The 19,360-nt window shown below is 33.4% G+C and overlaps 2 protein-coding genes across 2 annotated transcripts; both read left to right on the top strand.

Annotated features, from left to right (window-relative positions):
- Positions 1-195: 195 nt before the first annotated feature.
- Positions 196-4,293, top strand: LOC148621484 (uncharacterized). Its single transcript, XM_088575942.1, has 6 exons — positions 196-621; positions 929-1,182; positions 1,548-1,694; positions 1,872-2,092; positions 2,550-3,158; positions 3,515-4,293. The coding sequence occupies exons 1-6, from the start codon at positions 300-302 to the stop codon at positions 3,804-3,806; spliced, it is 1,845 nt and encodes a 614-aa protein (XP_088432068.1). The 5' UTR covers positions 196-299; the 3' UTR covers positions 3,807-4,293.
- Positions 4,294-8,279: 3,986 nt separating this feature from the next.
- Positions 8,280-15,979, top strand: LOC148621485 (uncharacterized). Its single transcript, XM_088575943.1, has 3 exons — positions 8,280-8,426; positions 13,334-13,962; positions 14,435-15,979. Exons 2-3 carry the CDS (start codon positions 13,356-13,358, stop codon positions 14,731-14,733), a joined length of 906 nt encoding a protein of 301 aa, XP_088432069.1. The 5' UTR covers positions 8,280-8,426; positions 13,334-13,355; the 3' UTR covers positions 14,734-15,979.
- Positions 15,980-19,360: the final 3,381 nt, after the last annotated feature.

Below are 19,360 nucleotides of genomic sequence, written 5' to 3' on the forward strand. Positions count from 1 at the left end.
ATATTTCTTTTTATCGCACAGTTAACTAAAACAATCATGATTTGCATGTTATTGTTTAATTTTTGTGATAAATTGACGTCTACATGCAGTAGTTTTGGTTTGTTATTCTAGATTAATCTTTTTCAAACAGTTATGAAATACCGCAAAATGAAAGTACAAAGTCGACATTTTTTCGTATAAATATAAACGTTTTCAACCCGTTCTTACATTGGATTAAGTTATGCTTCTTGGGTGATCTTGTTTTATTCGTGCAAAAAGTTTTGAATTCACTTTTCAACGATTCAAATAACAATTAAGTTATGTCAGCGAGAGGCAGAGGTCGTGGGGGAAGAGGCAGAGGTCGTGGGGGGAGAGGAAGAGGTAGAAGCGGTGTCCGTGGGAGGGGGAATAGTCGGGGTCGCCGAGGACGGGGACAAGGAAGATTTGGGACTATTCGTAGACGAACTGAATCGCTTGTAAATGACATTGTAACTGATTCAGAACCTACGATGGACAATGTGAAGTCATATTTCATGGGAAATGTTTCGTTTGAGCAACATTACCAAGCACAGGAAGAAAATAGGGATAGATATGCTGCCGCAGTGGCCACAATGATAGAAAATGGTGTAGATATTGTGCAAAGTAAGTAAACGAGTATAACCGTATGAAATTAAGCAGCAGGTTAATTTTGAAGTCTTTATATATTAATTTTCATCTATGGTTTTAAAAAAAAGTTTTATTTTTTTTTTATATCACTGCAAATTGTCAGACAGGTAAAATCTTAGAGATACATTTGTTTACAACACATGACCATGGAACCCAGACTAACTAGCAGGAGGTTTTTATACTTATATTATTTTCACGAAAATTAAAGATTATTCCCAGTTTTAAGATATATCGTGTACATACTTTTAGTATTTCATACATTAATTTATTGGTGTATTTGTAGACGCTAGAGTACGGGCACTAGCAGCCAGTTGGGCCAGAAAGGATCATGCCTTGGCCAATGCATTTATAACTAATCGCAGTTACTACACACTAGCCGAGGTGCTGAAGGCGGTAACCTTAATGGATGCTGGTCGAGCAGCTCGGGTTGTCGAGAAGAAATTAAAGCGGTTACAGTGTTCAAAAACCAAAGTCTCAAACAAAAAACTTGGAATGCTAAAATCGGAACATGACAACTTACTCAAGTTGAAACCTAATGTAAGTTCTTTTGTTTATCTTTTTCTTTAAAAATTTAGGCATATCTATAACAACTTCTAGACAATAGACAATAGTAATCCACAGGTGCATGAATAGATATGAAGATGATTCGGAAGGGATAAACAGGGGTATATACATGTATTAATACACTCCAGTTAGGCATCATTTATATTAATTCTGAAATATCAAAATATTTGTCTAGTAATTACATTAGTTTTCTCCTTATATCGGTGGTTCCAAGCGAAGTATTTATACATGTAATTTTCACATGTTTTTTATTGTTTTATCTAAATATGCCCTTCGTAATTCCTTTCGGTGCGATTAAAAAAATCTTTGTCATACCTTTCATATATTCTGCATTTTAGGTGGGATCAGCAACAGGTTCCGTGCTGAAGAATGTTAAGAACTGGGTCAGATCATTCAGTAAGGACGAACTTGAATTCTTCGCTCTCCATTTTCCAACAGAACCATGGAAAAAGTTGGCTGACATCTGCCACTTTAACCCCGAAAAGGTAGGAATTTGAAACATACTTGCAAAAGTTGAATACACAATTTGTTTTTCTATATTGCTTTTGCTTTCTATTTTTTTTTCCGAGTGGGGTGTGGGCCGTTATGGCTTTGAGCGGTAACTATTGATTACTATAAATTTTTTGTGTCATAATTACAGTATTTATTTATTTCATATGTAGGATTTTCCGACTTTACCGTGGTTCCTTAAGTTCTGTTACGGAGAAAAAGCACCAGAGGATTCCATAGTTTGTACCTGCAAGGACTTAAACAAAGAAAACGTCAACGAGTTGGTGCTATCATACCCAATCCCGTTTACGCATGTGAAGAATTGGATGAAACATTTAACGGATGATAGCAAGAAAGCTTTGGCAGAAAGAGAAAAAATTGATACCCTTCTATGGTAAGCAGACGATCAGTTGATTCTGAGGCGGGGGGTTGGGGGGGGGGAGTCGTCGAAATTTGGAGCAGTCAAAATATTTAATTTCTAGTCACTGTAGGACAGAATAATTATTTTCAAGTTGTTGCAAGACATAATATTTATTTCCCTTTAATGACATTAAAACAGATTTCTAAAGTCATATTTAATGATAAAGATACAGCTGAATTTACAAACAACCTTGAAACAAATACGCAATTTCATAAATTATACTGTTTCCCAATACAACTACATACATGTACAAATTTGCCTTGTTATATGATTTGCATTTACTTGGGCCATTTTTACGCGAAAACCCACATGAAAACTGTGTCTTGTTTATAGATAATTCTTTTTTAATAGTAACTGTTAACACGAAATATATATCCATGATAAATGTTTTGTTCTTTGTCATTTTGTTTACTTGTTTTAATTTTTATAGGTATTATGAAGATCTAGTATGTCAATCTTTGGACCAGGTTTTGTTAAAACGTCTGGAAAAAGGCGATAGTGTTACTTTAGCAAATGGGAAGCTTATGGACAGATTGTTGGTTTTGAAAATGGTAAGAGAAGGAATTCCGTCGAATCCAGATAATATTTATTATGAATGGGACTGGGATAAATATCCAGACGGACCAGGAGAACAGAGTTACGAACTTGACGAAACAAAGGCACCATTTCTTAAACATTTAATAGACTTGGCTGATAAAAGTATTAGTGAAATTAGTCTACCACTAGAATCTCCGATCGTCATCATGGGGGACGCATCTGCATCCATGGAAATTGCCATTAAGACCAGTGTTATAATCGCTGGTATTTTGACTAGAATCACATCAGCCAAGTTGGTCTTCTTTGACAAGTTTACAAGAGATGCACCATATCTTCCGAAAGACATGACACAAGTGTTAGATCTTGCCATGGCTACTAAAGCTGACAACTGCACATCACCCGCATCTAGTCTGTTGCCTTTCTATAATAACAAAGAAGTTGTTAAAACCTTCATAGTTGTGACAGATGAGGGTGAGAATGAACCATGCGAGGGAAATTTTTAGTAAGATTTTTTTTTTCAGACTAAAATATATGCGTTTACATTCAAGAGAGCTTTGCGAATATAGTTTTAAAAAATCGCCAATTAAGCGTACTTACGAGCTTATATAGTTCACTTTCTTTGATATGAAAAAAAGACTGATAAAGAAGTGATTTGGTTTTGTTATTTTTGTGTGTATTTAGTCATTTTTATACGATCCATCAATTTTACTTTGTAATAGTTACTACTTTGAAGTCGAAGCTTCTTAAAAGCGTACTTTATATTCGTGTCTTCTAAATAAGTATATAGTAAGGAACCTATCTTTACAAGCTTAATCTATTAGAATTATGCTTTATTTAATTAGACTTCGTTTATTTCAGTTTTGCCGAGTTGTACGATAAATACTACAGAGAGGTCTTCCCATCCAAACTGGTTTTCATATCATTTTTACCCCAGCACACCGAAGGAGAAATGGTTTGTGCATTAAAAGAGAAAGGTTACAATCCGCTACAATTCGTATTAGATGTGAATAAACCAGACCTCACAAAGTTAGACCACTTGATAGCATTACTGTCCTTGGATACTACCGACTTTGACGAGCAGGTTATGGCCAAAGAGCAGGCCATAAAACTTTATGGTTTGCAGTCTGTATTTTCCAACCTAAAGTCGTGAATATAAATTATTCTCGGTGCAACCATTTATTGTCTATAAAAAAAACACTCAAAACTTCAAGGTCTGTTTAAATGCATGCACGAATGTGTTTTAGAAAGGTTGAAGTGGTTGAAATATGTCGGAAATCGCATCAAGACATTGACTCGCCGAGGCTCATGTGTTATGATGATGTTGAAATTAAAAATCTCGAGTTCATATTTTGGGATATTCAACTTTCACTCGTTGTGAAACTTATGAATATCTAGCCGTCCAAAAAGGTGGATGAGACATTCAACTTTCACTCGTTGTGTTACCTATAGTCGTCCCAAGAAGTGGATGAAACAACCAAATCACAGAGAATTCATTTTAGCAATGTTAGTTCGCTTGAAATAATAAACATGTTTTATTGCTTTATGATCAGAGATAGAAGTGTTAGACTTAACATTGTTAAAAAAAACCTCAATATAATGACTATAATAATGAAAGAGTAAATGAATCATCATACTTACTTTTTGTTAGTTTCTTTAACAACGATAAAAAGTGCAATATGATATCAATAAAAGAGGCGCGTAGCTGAGGCCAAATTGAAGTGTATGCAAAATTACGGCAGGGGGTCCCCTCCCCCGAAGCTCCGCGGAGATAGCCTTTTAGAGCATCATTTATGCCTCTCCTGGATGTATTTTATCTCCCGCAAAAAAAAAAGAAAAAAAAATTGGCAAAATTAAGTGCAGGCAAAAGCTTTTTTGCCTAACGGCAGCTACGCGCCTGTTAAAAAGTTTCCAATCAACTTAGAAACTGCATGTATAGATTTGATATCGTAATGTATGTTAAGTTGTTTAACAGCTTCATAATATATTTTTTTTTTTTTTTGAAAGTTATACACATATCTGTTGTTATGGAATGTGTTGTTCGCATATTTGTGAAATTACAAAAATAAAATGAATAAAATATCAATTCAAATATTTACAAACAAAATATTTAGCAGTCAAACGGTATATTAAATAAAGAACAGGTTGTTTTAAGAATTGGGAGCCACCAGGTGCCAAACATGAGCATTTTATCAAACTTAGTACATATTGCTTGATCATTTTAAGTACCAGTCCACGTAAAATTCACACATTGCCAATGATAAAATGATTTATGGTGTAGAATAATCCACCAAACAAACGATGCTTTTTAGTCTACACATGTTATTCTTTCACATAACAATTATCATTTCTGCAGATATGCACTTTTTAGAAAATCATACATTTATCTGCCACTATACTTTTCTTGAAACTATAGATCTGAACATAGAAAGGGGTACCTTTTCGTGAAAATACAGCATATGCTGACAAAAAAAAAGATTGTTTCTTCGGTGGGTTTTTCTATACCATCTATCACTTCTAGCTTCGGATTACTGTATCAGTAAAAGCCAAAAGGGAGCCAAAACAATCATTATTCGACCGCAAAAAATTGCGGTTGTATATTAGTATGGCGCTTTCGTTGTCCGAAGACACTTGGTTTTCGTGTGATAACTTGAGGATTATTTGGTTAATCTTTATAAAACTTTACAACAAGGTTACAAGCCACAAATGGAAGGTATTGATTTTAGGGGTTATAGCTCCAACCGTTTTAGAATTAGGGGCCAAAAAGGGACCAAAAACAATCATATAATTAAACTATATGACTCTAGTTAAAGCTGAGGAATGTCTACGATATTGTTCCACAATATTCTATACCACAATGGTCAGATTTACTATTCTTTATGTTTGGTCTTATTTCGAAATTATTTTTATTGGATACCATATGAAAATCAAATTGCAGATACCTCTTATGTTTTTGTGTTATAAGGGATCAAATGGGCCACACCCAAAAAAATCAACTTTTTTTTATTTTTGGTCCGATTGTTTTTTTTTATTATTATTATTATTATTAGATTCCTTATTAAAACGCCTTCCTGATTTTTTCAATAAGATGTCAGATATCTTTTACGTTTTTTTTTAATATTAGGGGTCAAAGGGGTCGCACCCCCCAAAAAATCGACTTTTTCTTTTTGATCCGATTTCAATATTTTTATTGGATACCTTATGAAAATCCCTGTCTGTATTTTCATTCAGATTTCAGACATTTCTTACTGTTTTCAAAATATAAGGGGTCAAAGGGGCCACACGCCCCAAATCAATTTTTGGTCTGATTTGGAAAAATTTCATTAATAATTGAATTTCAAGTTTAGTGTTATAATATGTCTGAACCAGTTTTAATGTCCATAATAAATCATATGTCCCTATGCTTTTAAGTGTGTCAAAAACTTACATTGTGTCCACACTTGTCCCAACTGTTCAGGGTTCGATCACCGCGGTCGTATCACTCTGTGCGCCTTGAAGAGTTTTTTTCCTCTCTCTCTTTCCCGGACAATAACTAGACCAAAAATGTTGATATCTATATAATATTGTACTACATATTTACCAGATTTCATACCACATAATGATGGTTTGAATTTAAAGGTTATGGCCCTTAATAGAAATTAAGAACCAAAAGCGGCCAGAAATAAGTATTTGTATTACTAGGACAAAAACGTATCTCTAAATCATTGTCGGACAACTACTTGGGATATATTTCAAACTTGCATTAACTCATCTATAAACTCAATGGCCCCTGTGCTGCTTCCTTTCTTCTATGAGTAGGGTTGCAATAATGACTTCAATGGTAGCATCATATTAGTGTCATTTAAAAAAAAGTATGGTTTAAACAGAATTTCCTACCAGGACAGAGACATTTGTCATTTTAGTTAAAAGAAGTAGACAAAATCAGCGCATCTTAAATTGTTCATGCTTAAAGGTTTCAGTTTCAGTATGATCGTAGTTGTTAATATACCTTAAGTTGAATTATACGCGTGTAAATTTTCGTTCCTCTGTTTTATATAATTATTTACTTTAGGCACCGGCCAGGTTTATCCTGAGGGTAGGCTGGGATTTGGTGTCGGATAAGAAATTTTCTTTCGTGCAAGCGCCAATTTTTTATTTATATTTCAGTAGCAACCGAAATCAATATTTTTATTTAAAAGTTCCCTTGTTAAGTAAAGCGGAAAATATGTTGTTTTTGATGGTTGATATTTTTTTCTCTCCAAAACGTGGAGAGAAAAAAATCAAAAAGATCCGATCACCCATCCCTTTTGCTAATAAAATGATCTGTGTCTTATTGTCTAAGACTTTCATCTTGTTTTTACTGTGGTTCTCTTGTTTATTCTTTTCCAGTTCAATTACAATTTATTGAACTCATTGTTTTTTTTAAGTAATTACGAGGCGACAGATTTGCTCATGTAAGGCGACAGATATTTCTCTCATAGCAACATTTATCTCATATGGCCAAAAAAATAATATATCTGTTTCCTGCTACACTACCTACACTATTTTTGTGGTGCCTACCCTAAACAGTTTAATAACATTTTGGTTTAAGTGCAGTTAAAGTCTTAATTGGATCCCAATATATTTGATGTAAATGTTTTTTTTTTGAAAAATAAAATCATCTTACCACTTATATGTACATGTATCTACCTACCCTATTTTTTCTCGCTGGTAGCTGGAAACAAGACTATTTCTTTTTTTGTTTGGCCTAACCAGTTGTATATTGACTATTCGACAAAGAATTAAATAATTGAGACACATTTGGTCATTGATCAAGACACATAATTATTAAACCCCATGTTAGACTAACAAACGTGCATATAATGCTCTAGAACTTTTAATTTTTTCTATATTTTCATATAAGAAGGAAGTAGTCTTTATTTTCAGATAACATTTGATGACATAATTACATAAAATGTAGCATTACTATTGATGTTTATAAATGAATGTTCCATGTTTTAGCTCTAAGCATGTAATTTACAACGCGACTAAAAGTCTTAGTTCCGTCTGAATTTTGCATTGCCCTGTTAAATTGCTGTCGAAATAATAGCATAATTGAATACCAGGAGCGGATTTAAAAAGGCGTGTCGGGCGTATGTCCCCTAAAATGAGTTTTTTTGTGCATGTAATCTAGATTTTTCATGAATTTAAACCCCCAATTTTTTATGGTCTCGCTACGTTCCACATTTAATTCTATTTACGCCCTTGACATGAAATCCTGGATCCGCCCCTGAAAACTTATGTTGTCAAATTAAATAACGAAGATTTCTTTGAAATACATGTGCTATTATATATAAAGATTCTCGGGTGGTATTGTGTCAAACCTGAACAGTTACTACACTATTACTTAAGCCCTTTGACACCATAAACTATCATTATACATTCGAGTTAATTTACATAAATGTAAAAGAAGTAGACAGAAAAAAATATAGGTGTCAATTGTGTACAAAACTTGCTGTATGTGTGGTTATTATTATTTCATTTAAAAACATAACACAAAACTGCATGAACTTCTATGCACATCTGTCCTGCTTTAAGATCAATAAAACTTTGAATAAGAAATAATCGATTTACATCTTTTGACATCTGTTTCATTCTACATTCTATTTATTTTTATGATTGATTGTTGATGACATATTCATAACAGTTTACCTTAAGGTCTATACATGACAATGATATATGCGCATCGTTACAACTGTCCATGTTATAATCATTTAGGAGAACTTCTATGACGAACATTATCGTTTTATTTCTGGTAAGTATTTTGCTTATTTAGATAACATCCCCTGTATATAAGGTACTTGACTTCTTTTTATTTGATAAGAAAACAACTTCAGGCTCTTTCAGATTCGGTGATTTTGCATGAGTAGATAACAAATGCTGGTATACATGGATACGCCTCTTTTCTCTCCGTGAAAAAGAGAGGGAATCGAATTGTGCATGGTCTTTATTTGTGGGTTAAAAACTTGGTACAGTTGTTGTTCTGATTCAGAATGGTCCTACACATAAAAAATGACAAGTTTGTATTCGTTCACTGACTGGCAAAGAGTTGCGATATTCATTAACATATTTGTTCATAAAATGTAATATGTGTTCATAAGAAACGAAATATACATTCAATCAAGTAAAATATGTGTTCATAAAGTAAATATATTCTGGACACAATCGAATACATGTATATTTGCTTTAGTGTGGGAAGCCGTGTTCAAGACGCTATAATGATTATGTCTTGTCTGAATGATATCTCCTTGATGAATTCTTCATTGAAATATAAGTGTTTATTTTTTAAATCAAACGGCCAATAAAATGAACGAAAATGCTTTTTACATATGATGGGACATACCTTTTGGTAGGTGTAAACTGGTCTGGAGCTGGCATGTCAGTTAACTGCTAATAGTCCTTAGTTTGTACATTTGTGAAATTCATATTCAGTTTCTTAATTTCCGTTGTAACAAGGGACCCAGAACTTTTTGAACTGAATTTTAGGTGTGTTTAAATAAGTAATATTTTTCCACACTGGCCAGATTTTAAAGGGGAGAGCCAAAGTACTTTCACCCCGCCGCATTTTTTGTGCCTGTCCAAAGTCGGGAATTTCTTTCCTCTGTGTGTCTTGTTTCGTTTTCACTTTCATTTTAGTTTTATGTTGCTGGTTTATATAGGGGTAACTATTTTGCTTATTCCAGCAGTGCTTAAGTTTGTCTGGTAAGCTATTTTCTGACCTAATGCCGTTGGGGTACGAAGGAACGGAATTCCAACCGCTACATTGTAGGCGTACCTATTTCGCTGTACCTGTGTATAATGCTGTTTTGTGGCCAGCTGCAGCCTGTCATGTGTTGTGAGGGTTTCCTCGTCGTTCATTGAAGACCAATAGATGGCCTTGGGCTGACATTTTTTTACATCCCGGTAGTGTTTTTGTGTCTTCGATGTATTCGCTATACCTATTCTCGTTATATTAGCAACTAAAATGGGGAAAAAGACGGATATGGTGTATTGCAACAAATGCGTAAAAGTACAACTTTAATCGCTTCGGAGGTCACCATAAGGTCGTTTTTAGTATACAAGCACTAAAATTCACCAACAGTAAAAAAATATCGAATACATAACAATGGGTATAACCTACGTCACCGGAAGTGTTAACGGCCGCACTCCTCTTTCGCTTGAAGGTAAGTTTTATCATCATTTCAATAAATGAAGTTATATTATAAATCGAATACACGCATATGGAGACGGACATTATAGGAAAGCTTTCTATTTTATCAAACTTTCCGATGTAGCAAAAACTTTGTGTACTTTAAATGACGAATATGTTGTCGTACCAGCAGACAAAGCCCAAAACAACATTGTTTTTATCTGCAAAACGTTTTACATTCAATGTTTATTATCAGAGGTAGACGTAGAAAATAATAGCAGTGATAAGACCTATACTGCTACCACAATATCCAAAGAAGAGATTGTGGAAAACCATAAATCTGTGCCGTCATATTTTGGTCTCTCTACCAGGGACGATGATTGTGATTTACCGTCTATGTACTGGATTCCTAAACTCCACAATAATCCATATAAAAAAACGTTTCATTGCTGGATCTGCAAAATGTACCACCAAACCTCTTTCAAAACTTTTAATTTCTATACTCACAACAGTCCTACCACAACACTTGTTACTCCTGTAGTGGTATTAATTCAATGTGGATCTGGAAAAATTCGAAAGATCTTTTGGAGACAATTAGTTCAAGACTATTATCAGAATATAATAGCATCAAAACCTCTGATTTTTCAACACTGTATACTTCTATTTCCCACACTCAGTTAAAATCCCGGCTTAAAAACATTATACATCGTTGTTTTTCCAAAAAAGATGGCACACCTAGATACAAATATGTATTTCTTGGTAGAGATTCCTCATACTTTGTAAGAAATAATTCAAAATCATCTTCTAAATATACAGAGGAAGATGTTTACAAACTGCTGGAATTTTAATCGACAAGATATTTGTCCAGTGTGGTGGACGCGTCTTTCAACAAACGGTTGGCATTCCAATGGAAACAGATTGTGTTCCTCTACTTGCTGATCTATTCTTTCACTCTTAAGAGGCAGACTTTATAGCTGATCTGATCTGAAAGAAAGAATATCGTTTGGCTAGATCCTTCAATATCAGTTTCCGCTATATAGATGACGTATTATCTTTAAATAATCCTAATTTTGGGGATTTGATACATCGCATCTACCCTAAAGAATTTGAGATAAAGGATACTACGGACACTGTGACGCCAGCCTCATATCTTGACTTACACTTAGAAATCGATGGTAAAGAAAAACTATTGACCAAACTTTACGACAAACGTGATGACTTTTCATTCAGAATTGTCAACTTTCCTTTCATCTGTGGCAACATCCCTTCAGCACCTGCGTATGGAATGTTCTTATTACAACTCATAAGTTATGCCAGAGTTTGCCGAAACTACGCAGACTTTTTGTATCGCGCTAGAATTCTAACAAATAGGCTTATGGAACATGGTTATGTTGCTATAAGATTGAAGTCATCACTACAGAAGTTTTATGGTCGTCATCATGAACTCGTGGATCGTTATGGTGTATCCATCTGCGCCATGAAAACTGATTTATTCAACGGGTCATAGTTTTTTTTTCCTCTTTCGTTTACCCCGGACTTGACTTTTTATGAGCAACTCGGTGGTTGTTTCTAGAAAAGCAGTGGACGCTTACCTTACCGGTGCACCTGGTCCATGCTCCCAGTTTTTTATTGGTATCCGAGTTTCTCATTTGCTTTTGTTACTTTGTATGTATGATTTTAGTTACTTCGTGTTCTTCGTTGTGTATGTCTGTTTTCCATGTCTGGTCTTTGTCCCTTGATTATTTTTTTCGAAGTGTCATTCATTTTCACAAACACTCAACTACAGCTGACAAATTACCTGTGCAGCATAACAGGCGATTTTGACAATTGAGGTGCTTAATTGCTGATAAAGAGGAATCTCCCCTTTCATTTGAAAATTTTTAATATCACACCACAGTAGTAATTGGTGACGAAATGGCCATGAACAGGTATTTCAAACGTTTTGCTAAATTCAACGGTTGTTGAGTTATTTGCCAAAAAAAAATGTATTTTGACCCTATTTTCTATATTTATGAAGAGAGGTCATGTTTTTTCACGGATCAAAAATCCAAACAGAATCACAAGGAAACCGTAAGAAAAACATACCAACTTTCATTGAATTCTGTATGATAAAGTAATAACATCAAAAATAGGAAGAAAAAAAAGTCAAAAAAATTGGAGCTGGAGTTTCAAGTACACTGTGCTCACAGTTTTTCTAGTTTTAAGAATAAAATTTAGAATTGTCGTACACTTTCTTCTTGTTATTTGAAAAAGAATTAAATTACATTTTATATGGAAACAAATTCCGGCAATAGTTTTACGGTGATAAAAGTCTTTATAGAATAAATTTTGTAAAATTTGCCACGTATATTACATTGTAAGGATATTTGGTTATCAAATTCTTTGAATATTTTGAAGAAAGAATAGGATTTGAAAAAGTTGATTTATACCAATATCTCTTGCATATTTTTTATATTATAAGTATATTAAAATCTTTCCAGCGCATACACTAGAATCACTCTTTATATAATTTGTACATACAATGTTAGTTCCAAATAGTCTTAATTTATTATCATTCTGCTAATTTTGAGGAAGACTAGATCAAAGTTCTTTTCTCTTATCCTTTTGTCCTGCTTTCTTTGAAAATAGAATATTTTACTCTCTTACCATATAAGTCAGGCAGAAAAATAAAAAAAAAATAATCAAATGTTTTCAAATTTATTTGAAGTTATTTTAGGTCGTTTGATTTTTTCATTATTCAACATAATTAAACAAGGTAGGCCTTCGAGGCTATGACAAATGACTAATACTATAGTATTTTTTTATTTAAGACTTTTTTAAGTTTTCCTCGAGCAATACAAATACATGTGATATAGCCATGCAGTTTTTGGTTTCGACATCATTTATAAATTTCAACAGGAATTAAGGTAGTTCTGTTGTTGAATTTATATGGTTGTTTTTTTTTTGTTGTTTTTGTTTTTGCTTTTTTTTTTGGGGGGGGGGGGTAGTGTTTTTCTTATTTATAATAACTGGCACAATTCTTTGATAAGAATTTGCCCTTCTGACCTTAGTTTGATATAATTTAATTTAAGATGCCACGAGCTGTTTGATTGGATAAAAGATTTTGCCCATCATCTCATAAACCAAATTTTGTAATGTGACTGAGACATCATCAATCTTTTTGCTGATTTACTCCTTAAATCCTGATACTAAAATTAAATTATAAAGATTGCCTGTTATATTTTTTTCCGGTTCATTTGAAATAACCTTAATGCTACGCATATTATCTGGTGTGCACCACGCGATCGAGGTTATTTCTTCATAGAACGAAAGAATATAACAGTCGTTCTTTAAATAAACAAAATATTTCTCTTTCAAAAATTTTTAAGTCGCTATGTTAAACATAAAACTTATTCTACATGCTAGTGAACTCTTGTTCCATATTTTTTTCGAAACATTTAAATTGACCATGTTTAGATGGCTTACGGAAAAAAAGGCAACGAGAATATACAGTGCAATGTATCATAATTTAATACTTTCTCCTCTTCTTTTAGATCATATACTATTAAAGAAGAAATGGCGAGTAGTATCGAAATCTGGAATACAACATCGAATCGAATCAAAGTCTCCCTTGAATGGTCGCTGGTATTCGATTTATTCCAACTACTAGTTATTTTGACGTCATTATGTGGAGGTATATTCCTCCTTCTTCTCATTCCACTAATCAGAAAGAACAACATTTTAACAGTATGGACAATTATACTGTTAGGATTTCTTCACGAATTCTATAGTGTTCTAGTACTGATAATGTTGAAACTTAGGGCAGATCCCGAAATGAGGGTTTGTGTGGATAGTCAAGAAATATCAACAAAAATAGCAGTATTTATAATGTGTCTATTCATAACCTCTGCATTACAAAAATATGGAACATCATGGCGGTCTTTAATATGTACCAGCGTTTTATGGATGTATGTTTTAAGTGTTTTGGCATTTACTTCGGACAGAACATATTCAGGGCGCAATTCAAGTTTCAATATGTCTCTTATTTCGGACGTTCATCTCCATCTTACCTCATGTGGAAACCAATCCAGCGCGTTACGGTTTATTGCCAGTGACTATGCCATTTTATACTTACCTATTTTGGTTCTTCTTATTCTCATTCGGACATGGCAAAATTATCAAGGTATATGATTTAACTTACAATCATTATAGATAATTTGAATTATATTACTTTTTTATTATTTATATCGGTTTTCATCTTCAGTCGCGAATCCAGAGATTTAACGGGTTCCTCAAGAAAAAAGTACGGGAAAAAAACAATTAAATTCCATCGTTTTAATGATACTTGATAACATTTTTGCCCGACTATCAATGATTTCTATTCCTTTATGTGTGTGTTTTTTTTTAATTTAAACATACAAAATAATAACAATTTAGAACTAAAATGTTTAAATTAATATTTTTGGAAATAGCATTGCTGGTCACTTCAGAAATTCAATTGCTAGAACATTAAACGAACATTGCTCATACACTTTTTAACTTTCTGAATCACCATGTTTCAATTCGCTCAAGAATTTGCCTCTTGACTAGGTGATTTATGAAAAGAACATAAAAATATTGCAACATACTGATCGTCTAACACCTTTTTTTTGCAGACTGCAGATTCTGGGACATTCAAATGATACAAGATTGTTATTCAGGTGGATTGTGTTCAAGCTGTCTACATCAAAACCAGGCTTTACAGATAGTACTGGTTTACTTGAGTGGCACCTTGTACATAGTGCGCCCAGTTATCATTTTATACAACTTCATCAATGGTGGCTTATACTACGACGTCGTTTTGAGTATTGTCCTCGTGGGAACGTATTGCTTTCTGTGTTTGGATACCTTTTCTAGTTTGAGGAAAAAGTGCATTTTGTCAAACTACCGGAAAAACATAAAGATTATTTTGTAATCCCGGTGCTCAACCACTTGTTCTGACGCAGTGGGTATTGAGTTGCATGACATCCATGTACCTAACCGATATAGCTTACAACCTCGCATTTCACTGGACCATTGTGTTAGCAGCCGTGAAATTTAAGGCTCCGTTGGGGACATTGGTGTCCGGAATATTTTCAGTCACTTTTATATATTTAATAATTGGAAAAAGTTTACTTGCTGTTTTTAAATAAAATGATTGAAATACGAAACATAGCACAGTGATCATACAGTTCACCAAATAAAACCATCATCAGGGTTGGATATTAACAAAGTGATATTTTGCGTCGGTTGTCTTTTTCTAAAGGTAGACTAAGTACTTGTTTGTCGTGAAGTATGAAAACAAAGTCGTTCTTTAATAGTTATGTTTTTCTTTTGACTCCCAATACTGCCTTCACTAATGAAATTCCTAAAATGCAATTTTGACAAAATGGTCATAAGGTTTAACATATGCGTTTTCCTTTTTTTCTTAGAAATAAATGATAAAAAGTTAATTTGATCAAGATAACGGTTATACATTATATTTTTTAGCTTGTTTGCTTTTATTCTCTCTTGATATTTCTCTTAAACACATTATATGAAGTAGAAACATACACAGGTGCATGTTACTTAGTGACGATGCCTCTAATAGTAAGAAAAGTAAAGCATTCTACCAAGCATAATGTCTGAATGGCCCAATGCTAACCAGAGTCATCAATCCAGGATATATACAAGGCTGACTGAGAGAAAGAAAATAAGACTGTCAATATTTATTAGTTGGGGGATGGGTCCGGTGCATTTCATATTCTCATTACAAAAAAAAAAAAAACAAACAAACAAACAAAAAAACAAACAAACAAACAAACAAAACTTTTCCTATCTTTTAAAATTACAAAAAAGTTCATGTCCTTTATATGTGCAATAAAAAAGTGTGTACGCATGAAATCAGTACAGTATTATTGTGCATAAAATTAGTAAATTTATTTTTGAATTAAAACTTAAGAAAAACTAAACTGTTTTCATCCACACATTTGTAATAAAGAGTTTATGTCCTATCAGTGCTTAGCAGGAAAATACACTTGGAATCATATTAGAATGTAAAGGGGGGGAGAGCATTTTGTCCCCGTCTCATCTCCGAGACCGGTCCCTAAAGAAGATCATATAGTATAGTTCAGCCAAGGGCGTAGCTGCCTATACGCAAATACGCAGTTGCGTACTTTCGGAAAAAGTAACAAAAATAAAAACACACATTTTAAAGATGAAATAAAGGTTATTTATCACATATGCATGCCATGAACGTAGTATAGGCTCTGAAAAACTGGCTCCAAAATCGTTAAAATTCAGGAGTTTCCCTCAGGGCTTTGCCTTGCCGGACTCACTGGGGGCCTTGAGCGACCCCCTCCCCCCCCCCAAGACCCCTCGCCGTGATTTTGCGTACAACTAAAATAGGTCTAGCTATGCCCCTGTCAGCGACCTCTTTTTTGTCATGCATGTGTAAAATGCAAAACAATGAACTCGTACTGACCGTAAAAAATTAATAAAAAAATAATAAAAAACATAAAAATAAAAAATAATAATAATGATAACTTAAGAACTTAAAAACTTAAGAAAACGGTAATGTTAACATTTATGCATAAATGAAAACTTACATTCCCACTCACATTGTAATGCGATCAAGTCACTTGAAAAAGAGTTTGGTGATACGGTATTTGGAAATTGAAAAATCGGTCCAAGATTTATTTTGAAATCAGAAAAAAGAATTATGAATAGACCTATAAAACTTATAGAAGTGGATATTCTATTCTATATCTTGGTAAACTTGGCGTGTTGTTTCAATTGTTTATAATAGAACTGACAGTCTTACAATTCCGCTTTGATGCGAGGATAAAACTCAACATTTAAATTGATCGTAAGTTATGACGTAACAATGCTATTTTCTGTTATGACGTCATTACTTACGATCAATTTTACACTTACGACTTTTTGTGAAACTGTCGCCTGGATTAGCTTCACTATAGAAAGGAATTACTTGATAGTCCCTGTCAGAAAAAAGATCTTTTCGAACGCTTAATTCAAAATTTTGAAGTTAACATAAAGATGAAAAGTGAAATCTGATCACTCTTGATATATAAACCAAATTGAGAAAGAGACATTGAATTAAATAATGAAAACAGACATGTAGAGGTTAAAGGTCTTAAAATGCGGAACGTTAAACAATAAACGAAAAGATAACATTCCTGGGCGCAGCACGAACATGTTCGGGCGTGGCCGGGAGCATGAAATTAACAAACTAGAACTTAATCCAAAATACTTAGACATTCCTAAAAGTAGACAAAAGCCCCAGGTGGGTAATTTTTTCTGGGGTCTAAAGTGTAGGTGCATTATTTTGAGATAATGCTACTTTTTGAGGTAGGACTACTCTAATTTCACGAGCAAGTTCGGGTGTAAAAAAAACAAAGTTAGGCTAATCCAAAGTACTGAAAGAGTCCTATAAGTAGACAAAAATTAAGGCCCAAGTGTGTAATTTTTTTCCTGACTTTCTGAATGTTTTTGGATATTTTAGAGATAAATTTTCGAAATAAATTCGGAAACAGTCAGGCTTCTTTTTCAAGGAGTTCTCTTAATAGATGGATCCGTCATTGGAACCGATGGTCTTTCGCCCTTTTTAAAATCATATCTTTTTTTTAATGATGTGCCCTTAATTATGTGCAAGTTTTAACAAAATAATGAATTGGCCAACGAACTCATAGAACTGGGAACGAACTACAATTTTGTTAAACGCTCAGATGAAGCCAGTGAACGTCAAGGAATTCGTATTCGTTTAGGAACGTTGCAAGAACGCCAACAAATTGCCGAAAAAATTCAAAGAAGGTTCGGCGATTGTTTTGCAATTATCAATACGTTAATAAGTAAGTAGGTAAGTAAACTCTTTATTTAAAGAGGGTAACCCAATTAGAACTAGAATAACTCTAATTTTTATTGGAGTCCTTTAAAACACAAATAAAATTTCAACAACTATACAACATGAATACAATAATATATAATATAGCATAGGTTCTGTCATCCTCCCAAGTCAGGGTTTTGAGTTCACCTTCGTTTGAGGGAGCGAATGTGAACTTAAAACCCTGACTTGGGAGGATGGAACTTTTATGACTGTTGGTAATTCATTCCAAATTATAACAGCAGAGAAATGGAAAGATCTTTTACAACCTGTAAAAAATCGGTGTGAACGTTGCATTGTTGCGTGAAGTGAGCTGCGCAGATGTGAACTCTCACGATTAATGGCAAGATCCACAGATAATTTAGTTACATGTCATAAGAATGCACAACGAAGATCAATCAAAGAACCCAACAGAATATCGGGGCGTATCCTTCGTCAGTCTGGTCATCGTCTAATATCTACGGAAATCGAGAAATATCCAATCAGATTACTCAGCTTACCACAATCAGATCAATCGATATTATAAATCTACACATAACTATAAAGAAATGACAAAATGTATTTCAGGTTAGAGGATGTTGACTTGGTTTTTACACAATCGCTGACCACACATATATACATCCCGTTAAAAAAATTAACAACCAACAAATTGACAAACAATATACAATATCGGGTACAAAGCGGCAATTAAAAGTTCAAAATGTGTATAATTTTAAATTTTTAGTTATAAAAATATGAGATGTTGTATGATTGTCAATTAGTCATCTACCAAATGCCAAGCAACGAACAAATAAACCACACAAGATGGGCAAATCCCATAATAAAGTCAAGTTACACAATCGTGTAAAAATATTTCATTAAAAAACATCCGGTTCCATCAATACTCTTTCAAATAAGTTTCAAAATGATTTCTTGATAACACTTCAGTTATCATACATAAATCCTGCTAAATATTTTAATAATTATACATAATTCTTGAAAATTTCAGTAATAATATAAAATTTCTAAACATGCCAATTATTATACAGATTTACTGAAATTTTCAGTAATTGTATATAATTCCCAAAAATATATTTTCACTGTAATATATATAGACTGCCTGTTTCCAGCCTATTTCATACTACTTTTTCATCGATCATTATGCAAGTGGTGTGATCGAATACAATATTTTGAAATGATACACGAGTGTATCACATAACAAATGTTAAAGTTGAGGGACAAATGGATATTTCCCTCCACAACCATAAACATTTTCATAACAACAATAAAGCACGTTCTAATTTTTATAAGCATATACAATAATGAAGAGTAAAATGGAAATGTTCATTGACAAATAAAGGTGAGCAACTTTGTAACGTAAGCATAATTCATAAAGGCAAAAAAAAACCAACTTAATATTATTTTTTTTATTATTCTAACCGGTCCTCTCAGGGGGCATTTACATTCAACATTAATATCCATCAGATAATATAATAAGACATTACACAATAATACAATATAAAAACATAACATATGATATTCATGAAGCACAGTACATGTATATCTTTTGTATATTTGTAGTCTAGGAGAGATAAGATAGCTTACAACTGAGTACAAAGCAAGGTTAGCTCGATTGGTCAATCGTTCTCGTTCTGAAATGCATGGAAATATAGGTCATAGAACGTAAAATAATAATCAATCAATT

This window comes from Perna viridis, chromosome 3 (genome assembly GCF_037379345.1).
Source record: "Perna viridis isolate PV_CMFRI_1.1 ecotype Kerala chromosome 3, ASM3737934v1, whole genome shotgun sequence".
NCBI classification, from domain to species: Eukaryota; Metazoa; Mollusca; class Bivalvia; order Mytilida; family Mytilidae; genus Perna; species Perna viridis.

Excerpts from the sequence above, each read along its gene's own strand:
- LOC148621484 (XM_088575942.1), top strand. The coding sequence starts at position 300 with ATGTCAGCGAGAGGCAGAGGTCGTGGGGGAAGAGGCAGAGGTCGTGGG. Across the intron at positions 622-928 it reads TGGTGTAGATATTGTGCAAA|ACGCTAGAGTACGGGCACTA; the intron begins GTAAGTAAACGA and ends GTGTATTTGTAG. Across the intron at positions 3,159-3,514 it reads CCATGCGAGGGAAATTTTTA|TTTTGCCGAGTTGTACGATA; the intron begins GTAAGATTTTTT and ends CGTTTATTTCAG.
- LOC148621485 (XM_088575943.1), top strand. The coding sequence starts at position 13,356 with ATGGCGAGTAGTATCGAAATCTGGAATACAACATCGAATCGAATCAAA. Across the intron at positions 13,963-14,434 it reads GACATGGCAAAATTATCAAG|ACTGCAGATTCTGGGACATT; the intron begins GTATATGATTTA and ends TTTTTTTTGCAG.